The sequence below is a fragment of the Gekko japonicus genome, unplaced genomic scaffold (assembly GCF_001447785.1).
Source record: "Gekko japonicus isolate JY-2015 unplaced genomic scaffold, Gekko_japonicus_V1.1 scaffold2702, whole genome shotgun sequence".
In the NCBI taxonomy this organism is placed as follows: domain Eukaryota; kingdom Metazoa; phylum Chordata; class Lepidosauria; order Squamata; family Gekkonidae; genus Gekko; species Gekko japonicus.
The window spans coordinates 210,499-223,354 of NW_015176529.1; the positions used below are offsets into that span (position 1 = coordinate 210,499).

Sequence of the window (12,856 nt, forward strand, 5' to 3'; positions counted from 1 at the left end):
AAAGAGTTCCTGCCCACGGGCTGTCCCTGGGGGTCTCCCCCGCTTTGTCTGTGCTGCCGCTTCACAGGCCTCCCCTGCTACTTGTTCCCACAATGCAGTGGGCCACGTGGTTTCTCCTTCTTCCCCAGCCGCTTTCTGTTTTTTAGCTGTGGCTTGATGCTAGTTAGACGCCTCTGCAGTCTCAGGGAAAGGATTTTCGCTCTCAGGGGGCTCCCGACTCCCATTTTGCTCTCCTTGCCGTGGCACCTGGGCGACTTCCACACTGTTGTGGTGGGCAAGTGGGAGCAACCTGCGGGGCTGGAGCCCCGCTGTCACCCACGGCCCGTGGCACGTTTCTCCCGTCCCCGGGGCACGTGGGCTCCTGTAGCGTCCCTCTGGTCGGCTGCCTGGCCATCGGTGTGTCTTGCGCATCTGCTCTTTATGGGAGGAATAGGGATCCCTAGAGGGCTCTCTGCGAGAGTGGGACTTTACCAGGGCATGTCTCTCTCCTAAGCCTCTTGCCGTCAGACATAAACTCCGTCAGCACACACTTTCAGCTCTGGGGCGAGAGGATTTTCCTCTCTGTCATGGATACGGTGTGATGGAACAAGAAAATCCCCGGCCCTTTTCCAGGCTGTCAGTTGAGAGGGGCGGCTCTTTGGCACAGCTCTGCTCCTGCACCGGAGGAATTACGGCTGCAACCCCCCCCCCCCAATAACAGCCCTCTTGTATTCTGCTTCCTGTGGATTAAAATGTTAGGCTTATGGACTGATTTGGTGAAACGAGGAAGGGGCTTGCCGCAGGGTCTTTCCTACTGAGCCAAGCCTTGAGCCGGTCCCAGTCTTAAAGTCTGGGCCTGAATACATTATAGAGACCGCGTCAATCAGCACCGCACGACTCAGATTTCCTGGGATGCTGCGGGAATGCTTTCATAGACCTCTGGGGTCCAGATGTGGAAGGCTTTTGCCGACATGGGATGAAAAGAGGAGTGGATCCAAGAGTCAAGGGGTGGTGAGCCCCCCTGTGCCCCTGGTGGCAGGCGCCACGTGGCTGCCCGTCCACCCCAGTGCTGCCGGGCCATAAGGGCATCTGTCTGGTGGCACTCTGGGTTTAGGGCCGTGATTTGTGGAAGGGCCTCTCTGCCGCTGCGTGGCCTCGGAGGGGCTCAGGAAGGGAAGGCCCGTCCAGGGCTCTGTGGGGCGGTGGCCGACTGGGTCACTCGGGGACCTCACCTCCCACCTGCTTCCGTTCCAGGCCCAGCTGCAGAGGAACTTGGACAGCGTCGTGAAAAAAAAACGGGGTTTTTTCCGAGCTTCAAAATTTCTGGAAATTTTACATTTCTACCCAGAGCGCAAGAACAGCAGCCCAGTCTCCGAGCAGGATTCTGGGATCTTGGACGTCGAAGATGAAGAGGAGGGGGAGGAGGAGGAGGCAAGTGCCTGCCAAGGGGAGAGGGGTCCGGGCCGGTGGAAGTGACCAGGAGGTGAGGGGTGGGGTGGAGGATGAGAAGAAGCCTTTCCTTTGGGTCAGGGCTTGGGTCCTCGGGGCACGCCATGGGCCACTGCCCCTTAGTGCTGCTTTGGGGACAGAGTGGCCTTTGGTCCTTTCACCGCCTCCATCCCAGCTGTGTTGCAACTTGGCCCCAAGCACCTGCAGTCCCCCCGGTTAGCCAGAGGAGGGCAGCAGATACCGTCCTTGGAGCGCAGCGTTGGTCTTCCTGCTCCTCAGTCCCGCCAAGACCAGGAACGTTCTGGGCCACCACTGGATCCCTGTTCGGTTCAGGATTGTTCATGTCAAGGGTGTGTGTGTGTGTGTGTGTGTTCCCTGTTCGTCTCTTAGTGCTGGTGGTGAGGATGGGAGGATGACCGTCGCCAGAGTTGGGGGCACGAGGCTAATTAAAAAACAGAACTCGCCCAAGGCAAGAGCACAGGCTGGATGCTGAGTTGCCCTTGTTCGCTTTTGGCGAAGGTAATGGGGCTGCATTGCCTTTGATCGTGTGCTCCTGGCCCCTGGCCTTGTGCAGCTTCCAGTTCCTCCCCCCCCCCCATGTCGAAGTGGGGAATTTGAAGTTGAATCAGGTGGCACTCCGGGGGACTTTTGATGCTCCCACCTGCCAGCCTTATTAGAGTTTGCAAGGCTCCTGTCCGTGCCCAGGGGAGTGCAAGAAGCCAAGGGGCCTGGGAATCACCCCTGTTCCCTCTCCCGCCAGTTGCCTCCCCTGGTTCCAGACACCGCCTGCCGCTTCCCTCCTTGGCCCTCACTCCCTGCTTCACGGCCAGGGAGCCCCCCCCTTTTCCTGTTGACTGACTGGTGCTCTTCTTCTTCTCCTTCTGTCGGTGGTGTCCTAGGTGCCAGGAGCCCAGGAGCTGGTGGATTTCTCGCCTGTGTACCGTTGCCTGCACATCTACTCAGTGCTGGTAAGTGTGCTTTCTTCTCTTCGCCCCTGCACAGTGAGGCTCTTGCAAGAACACCGGGGGCTGGCCCAGGATCTGGGAGACGCTGCCGGGGGACAGCTGCTCTCGTCCTGAGTTGTGATTCTGTGGGGATAAAGGAGGAGTTGAAGGAAACCACGGAAGGGTGAAAAGTTCTTGCATTTGGGTCAGAGGCTGACATTTAGCGCTAGGCTGACCCTGTCTTGGCTCTTCTGAGCAATCAACTGACTCCTGATTTCCTTGGCAGTCAATCCACAAGCATTGAAATGGATCTAAACACCGTTCTCCCACACGTCTGCCCTCCCCCTCTGCATTTTCACAGTTGTGGTGTCAGTTTCTTTATTTATTACTTATTATTATTTTCGACTTACATCCCGCCATTCTTGCACAGGCAGGCTCAAGGCGGGGTACAACAGGTTAAAATACAATAAAACCAGGGCTTTTTTGTAGAAAAGCCCAGCAGGAACTCATTAGCATAATAAGCCACACCCAACAGCAGCAACTCATTAGCGTATTAGGCCACACCCCATGCTTCCCCTTGGCTTGCCCGGGTGCCCCACATCTGCGGGGAGCCTGGGCAAGCCAGCCCTTGGAGGGAAGGCAGGCAGTTTAAAAGGCCTTCCCTTGGCTGCCCGCGCCCCGCGGCGGCGGGGGGGAGCCGGGGAAAGCCGGCTCTTGGATGGGAGGGGAGGGGAGGCAGGCCGGGGAAGGCACGTGGAGGCATTTAAATGCCTCCCCAATTCTTCCAGGCCCCCCTACCCCCCCCACCTCGGAGTCGCCGGTGTGTCTCTCTCTCTCTCCAGGCCTTCCCTCTGTAGCCAGGTACGCAGAGGTTTTGGCTGTAATGGGCGTGGCCAACTCTGGAGCCAGCCGGAACTCCGTTCCTGTGCCTTCCTGCCCAAAAATAGCCCTGAATAAAACACAGATACATAAATGCAATACCATAAAATTTATTTCTTCCACATGTGCCTTCAATACTCAGGACTTTCAAGGGTGGGTGTTGTTTGTTTATTTATTTATTTATTTATTAAATTTATACCCCGCCCAACCCCGCGATCTTGCTCAGGGCGGCTTACATAATTGGTCTATAGATGACCGTACATTCACTTAAAAACAATTTAAAATTCAATACAATAAAATAAAACAGAACATTATCCGTGGCATCACAAAATATTATCAGTGGCATCACAGCAAACCTGCTCCCCCTATTTTTTACGCATGCTTATACTGATACATCGATATCATGGCTACATTTTTTTTAAAAGCACTAAAATATCAATACAGTATTATAATTATAAGGTTCTCTGGATTCCCAATCTTTTATTTTAAAAAGTAAGTCTGTAGCCGCTTTACTCAGAGGAAAAGGCGCATCTCTGCAAGGAAGGGGGACAGATATTTACTTTTTAAAAAATGAAAACTGGGACTTCAGAGAACCTGCCTAAAGTAGTGTCACAGCAGTATATCAATATTGTAGTGCCTTTTAAAAAATGAAACTGTTTGCATCATCAAACTGCTCCCCCTCCAGGGTAGAGGGGGGAGGGGGTGAGCAGTTTGTTGATGCTAACAGTCCAATCATTGAAAAGTGGGCAGGTGGTGGGTGAGAGCAGGCAGGAGAAAGAAACCAGACAAAAACATGACCCTTGTGGGAAACGGCAGCTCAGAATTGGCGTCCAGAAAAAGACTGGGGTAAAAGTGGTCTCAGAAGAACTGTGTGTGTGTGTGTGGGGGGGGGACACCCTTAAAACTGAAGTGGAAACTAAAGGCACAAATATGTGTTCTTTCGGCTCTGCTCCTGCAGAGTGCAGGGGGTTGGACTAGATGACCTGCAAGGTCCCTTCCAACTCTAACATTCTATGATTCTATGAAATGAGGGGATAGACCAAATCAGTGTGGGGTCAGAGCCAACGAACCAATGGGGGAAAAAACATATGGAAAAGGCCCTACTGTAGCCACTCCTCTTTGTGATTTGTCTAGGAGGTTAAGGTGTCTTTCACTTCACCCGGCTGCAATGAAGTAATTTCCCAGCTACAGTAAGTGTGCCCGCAGTCCTCCTCTTGTGGCATTGCTGGAGGGCACACATTACCCTCTGGCACATCCAAGGTGTTGAAGAGGGAGCGCTGCCTCCCATCCTCATCCAGATGACTGGAAACCTTTACTTCAGTTGGTGATTTTTAAAAAATTTAAGTGAATCCAAACAAGCAGTTTTCAAGTCAAGTCCCTCAGCTGGTGGAAGTCACGCTGCGTTTTCTTTTCTCCATAGTAGTTGTCAGCAGTGTTCCCTGCAAGCTGAGTGAGTGTGAGCTCGCTCGCAGTTTTTTAGCCTCCAGCTCACACATTTTTGTCTTTGCTCAGGAAGGATGGGGCTCCGGAGCAAACTCATTTATGCAGCAGCCAAATCACTCGCTCACAATTTTAATGCCAGGAGCTCACAACGTAGAATTCCTGCTCACAAGACTCCACAGCTTTGGTTGTCAGCCTAAAATGAAAGGGAAATGATGCAAGCCGGGCAAAATGTAAATGTTGCACAGTGAAATAAGAATGTTTGTGTTTGTGTGTGTGTGAAGTGCCATCCGGTGTCTTCCAGCTCATGGTGACCCCATGAATTCGTGGCCTCCAGAACGTCCTCTCGTTAACGGCTTTGCAAACCGAGGGCCTTTGTGGCTCCCGTGACGGAGTCCGTCCATCTCAGGCTGGGTCTTCCCTTTTCTCCTGCGTACTTCCACTTTTCCTAGCATGGTTGTCTTTCCCAGTGACTCTTGTCTTCTCATGATGCGACCCAAGTACCACACCCCCAGTTTAGTCATGGTTGCACTCAGCTTCTAGGGAGAATTCAGACTTGATTTGATCTAGAACCCACCAGCTTGTAATTTCGGCTGTCCAACAGTATCTGTAAAACTCTCCTCCAACACCCCGTTTCAAAGGAATCCGCTTTCTTCCTCTCACCTTTCCTCTTTGAATGCAAGGGGCGTCAAGTGAGAGAGACGCAAGTCCACAATGTCCTCCAACACCCCGTTTCAAAGGAATCCGCTTTCTTCCTCTCACCTTTCCTCTTTGAATGCAAGGGGCGTCAAGTGAGAGAGACGCAAGTCCACAATGTAGTCCTGTTGCAGGTCATTCAGCCTCCAATTCTTGAAGCTGCTGGCTTGACTGGGGTCTGTGTGTGTGTGTCTGGTATGGTAAAGAGAAGGTGTTGGGGGGGGACATGATTCCCCCAGGCTGTGCCAGGATGTACTGGGCCGATGGAAGCTCCATCATCCTTTTGTGGAATAAAGATAAGATAAGAGGGAAGATAAGAGGAAAGGAGTCGGGAGCTTCACCAAGGAAATGACGACATTTCACAGGGTTGTGAAGAGAAGTAAGATAGCCTTATTCTAGGCCCTGCAGCGGATCTAGTAAAGCATTTGACAAAGTTTCTCATGATATCCTTGAGGATGTTGGTTAAGTGTGGGCTGGATGGTGCAACCGTTGGATGGGTTCATGGTTGAAAAATCCTATCCAACGAGTGCTCATCAATGGCTCTGCGTCTACGTGGAGGGAAGTCTCCAGTGGAGTGCCGCAGGGCTCGGTCCTCGGCCCGGTGTTGTTCAATGTTTTTATAAATGACCTGGAGGAAGACATAGAGGGGATGCTTATCAGATCTGCAGATGACACGAAGCTGGGTGGGATTGCTAATTCTGAAGAAGACAGAGTCAAGATTCAAAATGATCTAGATAGGCTGGAACAGTGGGCTGAGACAAATAAAATGAATTTCAGTAGAGATAAATGCAAAGTCCTACACTTAGGTACAAAAAATTCAAAGGCACAGATATAGAATGGGAGGGACTTGGCTTGACAGCAGCACATGTGAAAGGGATCTAGGTGTAAACGTGAGCCTGCAGTGCGATGTGGCTGTGAAGAAAGCTAATGCAATCTTAGGATGCATTAACAGAAGCATTGCGTCCAGATCACGGGAGGTGGTAGTTCCACTCTATTCTGCTATGGTCAGGCCTCACCTGGAGTCCTGTGTCCAGTTTTGGGCACCACATTTTAGGAAGGATGTTGACAAGCTCGAGCGTGTCCAGAAGAGGGCAACCAGGATGGTGAGAGGGTTGGAATCCAAGTCTTGTGAGGAAAGGCTGAAAGAGTTGGGTCTGTTTAGCCTTGGAAAGAGAAGGCTTAGAGGGGACATGATTGCAGTCTTCAAGTAGTTGAAGGACTGCCATCTAGAAGATGGAGCAGATCTATTCTCTCTTGCTCCGGATTGCAAGACTAGATGTAATGGGTGAAAATTACACGGGAGTCGTTACCGGCTAATTATCAGGAGAGACTTCCTAACTGTAAGAGTGGTTGAGCAGTGGAATGGGAGGTGGTGGGTGCTCCTTCGCTGGACGTTTTCAAGCGGAGGCTGGACGACCATCTTTTGGGTATGTTGTAGGGCTATCTTTCGGCTCTGCTCCTGCAGAGTGCAGGGGGTTGGACTAGATAGCCTGCAAGGTCCCTTCCAACTCTAACATTCTATGATTCTGTGATCTCTCATACGATCAGCACAGAAGCAGTTTGCTTGTGGGGAACCAGTACACAACTGATGCTGCAAATTATAGTGTCTGGTTGTACTTAATGGAACCCAGAACCTGAAGACGATGGGTTCCTCCCTTGTGGCTAGTACAGAGAGAAAACCAACCTGGGGAGGAGAGATAGGTGTGGGGTTGCCACGAAAGGGACCAGGAACTGTGGAGGAAAGTAGGGGAAGGGAGTTCAGGACCAGAAGGACGGATCTTGCACCATGGAGGCTGGACATGCGTCCAAGCATCCAACAGCATCTAGTTAGTTAGAGTAGGCAATCTATATCTGTCTCCTACCTGCACTCACCAGCATGTATTTCATAAGAACACAAGAACATAAGAGACACCCATGTTGGATCAGGCCAAAGGCCCATCCAGTCCAACACTCTGTGTCACACAGTGGCCAGAAATACCAGGTGCCATCAGGATGTCCACCAGTGGGGCCAGGACATTAGAAGCCCTCCCACTGTTGACCCCCCCCCAAGCACCAAGAATACAGAGCATCCCTTGCCCCAGACCGAGAGTTCCTATCTATACCTTGTGGCTAAGAGCCACTGATGGACCTCTGCTCTTAACATAAGAACATCACAGAAGCCATGTTGGGTCAGGCCAAAGGTCCATCCAGTCCAGGCCAAAGGTCCATACACAGTGGCCAGAAATACCAGTGTCATCAGGAGGTCCACCAGTGGGGCCAGGACATTAGAAGCCCTCCCACTGTTGCCCCCCCCCCCGAGCACCAAGAAGACAAAGCATCACTTGCCCCAGAGCCCCTATCTATACCATGTGGCTAATAGCCACTGATGGACCTCTGCTCCATATGCTTATCTAATTCCCTTTTGAAGCCGTCCATGCTTGTAGCCGCCACCACTTCCTGTGGCAGTGAATTCCAAGTGTTAATCACTCTTTGGGTGAAGAAGGACTTCCTTTTATCCGTTCTAACCCGACTGCTCAACAATTTCATGGAGTGCCCACGAGGAGTACTTGTATTGTGAGAAAGGGAGAAAAGTACCTCTTTCTCGACCTGCTCTTTCCCATGCATAATCTTATAAACCTCAATCATGTCACCCCTCAGTCGTCGTTTCTCCAAGCTAAAGAGCCCTAAGCGCCTTAACCTTTCCTCATAGGGAAAGTGTTCCAACCCCTTTATCATTCGAGTTGCCCTTTTCTGCACTTTTTCCCAAGCTATAATATCCTTTTTAAGGTGTGGTGACCAGAACTGCACACAGTATTCCAAATGAGGTCGCACCATTGATTTATATAGGGGCATTATGATATTGGCTGATCTGTTTTCAATACCCTTTCCTTTCATAAAAGTTGTGTATTAGCTTTAGAACTGACTGCTGACTCCGTGTGACTTCGTGAGTCCGCTGCCGCACCCGGCCCCAAGCCGTGCTGCACGGAAGCCTTTGAGCCCTCTGCTACTTTTTCGTGGTTCCCTGGCAGCACCTGTTCCAGAGAATCCAACAGAGAAGAACTGATTTCTCTTCGGAGGGGCCTGAGAAGATCCTCTTACCTCCGGTGGGGAGGGCGGGGTATAATTGTGGTATATAAATAAACCATGCTCCGAGGCATGCTGGGGCACAGGTAGGGGGAGCAGTGACCTCCTTTAGAATAGGAAAGGCCCCAGGGTCTGCATCCTCACTCTCTCTGCATGTGTGCCTGGGTAGTTAGCCGGGCGGGTGGCTGCCTGTTTGCCGGAGGCTGCCTGGCTTCCTTTGAGTGCTTCCTGGTGTGTCTCCTAATGAAGAATGTTAAGAGGAGAGCAACTTTTTGTCAGAGGCCAGGCAAAAAGCACTTTCTGAACGAGCCCGGTTGTCATTGTGGCCCGGTTGTGCGCTACAGAAGGTCTGCTCCTGACCCGAGGGAGACCCCTCAGGGGGACACTTCTCCCCTCCCCGTGACACGAGGGGCTTTCTAGGCTCAGCTCAGAGCACCGGGGGTCAGCGGTCAGGCAGGCACCAGAGAAAATGTTCACATTGGCTTCAGCCGGAAGGATCATAATGCAATAGCTCTAAAAAAATGCTAATATTTGTCTCTTACAATGGCATTATCTAAGCGCTTGGCCTGCAGTTGAAAAGGACCCCTTTGAATAAATACGGCAATATTTATTATTTTTCGTGAACCCGACCTTCCTGTCACCTCGCTTTTACGGCCCAGCGGCTCACCAGTTCCCAAAGGATGACGTGAAAAATCCTGCTTCTCTCTGCCAGTTCTTATCAGCAGGACAGGAGTTCCCATATTGTCACTCAAGGTCAGCCATTGGTCATGGTCTTGGAGACGGGGCCAGGCACCTGTAAGCCCTTCCTTCAGCAGCAGAGGCGGCCTGCGATATCAAAGAGTCCTAGAGACTTTCCAGGAAGTGCTGAACTTTGGCAGGAAGGGCAGGCAAGGGAGGGAAGAAAGCAAGCCAGGGTCACGTTCTGGTGAGCGCAGGAGGCCTTGTTTGCTCACTTGGCCCAGGGCAACTGGGTGTGTGTGTGGGGGGGGTGGGGGGCTTGATTAAACCTTTTATATCCTGTTTTGGGCAAAGAACTCTCCCAAAGCGTCTGATGGTAAAGCCAGCACCCAAACAATATGCAATGAACTAGGAAACTGTAACGAAAAGTCCAAAGCAGTGAAACCAAACAGCAATCAAAAGATGGCCAGCCTCCAGGTAAATATCATACCCAACTGTGTCAACAAAACCACAAGACAGGGATGCTTTTGAGGGCGCTAACTGTTCATCTGTTTAATTTCTTACGGTCTGTGAAGGAACAGACTCGCAAGCCCTCCCGGTAGTTTGGAAAGTTCTGTGAAAGTCCCAGGTCTCTGAGTGGCACTTCTATCACTTCCCTTACTCCTGGGTAAAGTATTACTCCTTCAGTAACCACTACCACCAGCTAATCTCTCGAATGCCCCTTGAGGGCAGATGAGAACATCAACACACTTTCAGTGTGCTGCAGCTTTGCCTCTGTACTGTCTCCCCCATTAACTACTGTGGGGACAAAACACGCACGTGTGCATTTTGGGGGCCAGGGACCTGCTACCACCTCCTCCCTTTACTACTCCTTGGTAAACATGAATGAACTTGGGCGTGGTGTGGATACAGAGATCAGATTTCCCAAATTCAAGACAACAAGAAATGTAATAAAAAGATGCAAAGCACACACACCCGGTTTGTAGGCACCAATACTGAGCAAGGATGAAAAGAAAAGATGATGTGACTGCATCCTCTGTCCCTGTTCTGCAGGAACTGAGGGGGTTGTCGCCCACCTACCAACCCAAACGATATGCCAGGGAACCTCTCGCAGCCAGTTGACTTTGTTTGAACTGTGACCTTGCTTTTAATGTCTATTGCTGTGTTTTCAGTTTTTAACTGTATCTATTGTATTATTGGGAGCTGCGGTGGCTCAAGTGGGTAAGGCGCTGAACTGCAGGCTGTGGAAGGGCGGTAGTTCAGCAGTTCGAGACCCGAGTGCTCCGCATGACGGAGTGAGCTCCCGTCTCTAGTTCCAGCTCCTGCCAACCTAGCAGTTCGAAAGCAAGAAATTGCAAGTAGATCAATAGGTACCACTTCGGTGGGAAGGGAACAGCGTTCCGTGCGCCTTGGTGTTTAGTCATGTTGGCCACATGACCACGGAAACATCTTCGGACAGCGCTGGCTCTTCGGCTTTGAAACGGAGATGAGCACTGCACCCTAGAGTCGGATTCGACTGGCTTTTGAGCAAGGGAACCTTTACCTTTATCTATTGTATTATTGACGTGATGTGACCCTCCCTGAGCCCGCTTGTGGGATGGGCGGGCTATCAATACAAATCATAGATAAATAAACAAACTGCCCTGCAAGATCAACAAAGTGTGCATGCTTTCTCTTTGCGGCCCCCACCTTGTGGAGTGGGCTCCCGGAGGAGGTCAGGAGGGCTCCCGTGCACCCCAGAAGGTCGGATCAGAACCAACGGATTGAAATTACATCAAGGGTTTTCGGCTCAACATTCGGAAGAACTTCCTGACAGTGAGGGCGGTTCCTCAGTGGAACAGGCTCCCTTTGGGAGGTGGTGGGCTCTCCTTCTTGGGAGGCTTCCAAACAGGCTAGATGGCCCCATCTGACAGCAATGCTGATTGTGTGAACTTAGGCAGCGAGGTGAACTATATGACAGCAAGACCAGCCGATTAGCCTGGACTAATACTGCTGGGATGATATTATTACAACTAATGCCGGCAGGGGTTGTTCCCTGCAGGTGCCAACTGCAGACCATCTTGGAATCTAAAGCACTTTATTATTATTGATAGTATGTCGGTTGTGATTTTGTGATTTTATTGGATTTTATGGAATTTTATGTATGGGCTTATGCCTTTGTAAGCTGCCCTGAGCCCGCTTGCGGGGTAGGGTGGGGTAGAAATACCTGAATAAATATAAATATAAATAAATATAGATCATGAAAATGAGGGCAGGAAGGGTTGCCTCAGTGCTCAGTTCTCGTGGCCCTTTCTTACATGCCCAGGGAAATGCTGATCGCCACTTTGGGGTCAGGAAGCAATCCTGGAGGGTTTTTTTGTCATCTTCTGGGTGTGGAACAGCGGTATAGATAGGAACTCTTGGTCTGGGGCAAGGGATGCTCTGTAGTCTTGGTGCTGGGGGGGGGCAACAGTGGGAGGGCTTCTAGTGTCCTGGCCCCACTGCTGGACGTCCTGATGGCACCAGGTATGTTTGGCCCCTGTGTGACAGTGTTGGACTAGATGGGCCACTGGCCTGATCCAACATTGGCTTCTCTTATGTTCTTGTAGGAGCTCTCGGTCTGGGGCAAGGGATGCTCTATAGTCTTGGTGCTGGGGAGGGGCAACAGTGGGAGGGCTTCTAGTGTCCTGGCCCCACTGCTGAACATCCTGATGGCACCTGGTATGTTTGGCCACTGTGTGACACAGAGTGTTGGACTAGATGGGCCACTGGCCTGATCCAACATTGGCTTCTCTTACGTTCTTATAGGAACTCTCGGTCTGGGGCAGGGGATGCTCTGTATTCTTGGTGCTGGGGGGGGGCAACAGTTGGAGGGCTTCTGGAGTTCTGGCCCCACTGCTGGACATCCTGATGGCACTTGGTATTTCTGGCCACTGTGTGACACAGAGTGTTGGACTAGATGGGCCATCGACCTGATCCAACATGGGCTTCTCTCATGTTCTTATGTCTGGGGCAGTGATGCTCTGTATTCTTGGTGCTGCTTGGGGGGGGCAACAGTGGGAGGGCTTCTAATGTCCTGGTCCCACTGGTGGACCTCCTGAGGGCACCTGGTATTTTTGGCCACTGTGTGACACAGCGTGTTGGACTGGAGGGGCCACTGGCCTGATCCCACATTGGCTTCTCTTATGTTCTTTTGAGATGCCTCTTCGTGTGGACTGATACCAATTTATGCTGTGTCATAATCCCCACTTTGTGTCTCAGTGAGAAAGGCAGGCAAGAAATACAGTAAACAAACCTCCTAATCAGATGGTTAAATTGCGGGTCGGCTGTTTGAATCTAGAGTTTCAGCATTTGGGAACCATCAATTACCCAGGAGTCTTTGCTTGGGGCCACCTGCTCCACACTGTGGGCTGGCTTTGCTCTCCTCGCCAGGGTCCGTCTGCGTTGCTGGAGCCCTGGCTGGCTCCGGTGTGTGTGCCTGATCTCCCCACCTGCGTACCTGTTCCGGGGTGCAAGAGGAGGTCGCCTTTTCTCTCTGGCCCGAAGATGAATGCAGACACCAACGAATAGAACCTTGACGTAAATCATCCTGGGGTGAGAGGTGTTTTGCTAGACTGGCCATCAGTTCTTTCCAGAACTGGCACGGTGGCCCAGGCAGTCACAACTGACCTGGTCTTCCGCTGGCGCCCGGGCTGGCAGTCAAAATGGAAGACGGAGGCCGTGCATCCAGAGGCCAGAGTGCCGCTCTT

The 12,856-nt window shown here is 51.5% G+C and overlaps 1 protein-coding gene across 1 annotated transcript in view; it reads left to right on the plus strand.

The window, feature by feature from the left end:
- Positions 1 to 2,396, plus strand: part of EXOC6B (exocyst complex component 6B) — a gene marked incomplete at its 3' end in the record, with an annotated part of 109,205 nt that extends 106,809 nt beyond the window's left edge. The window contains exons 7-8 of the mRNA XM_015427428.1: positions 1,234 to 1,410; positions 2,328 to 2,396. Coding sequence (XP_015282914.1) covers positions 1,234 to 1,410; positions 2,328 to 2,396 — 246 coding nt within the window. The remainder of the gene's footprint in view (positions 1 to 1,233; positions 1,411 to 2,327) is intronic.
- Between the last annotated feature and the right edge of the window lie 10,460 nt (positions 2,397 to 12,856).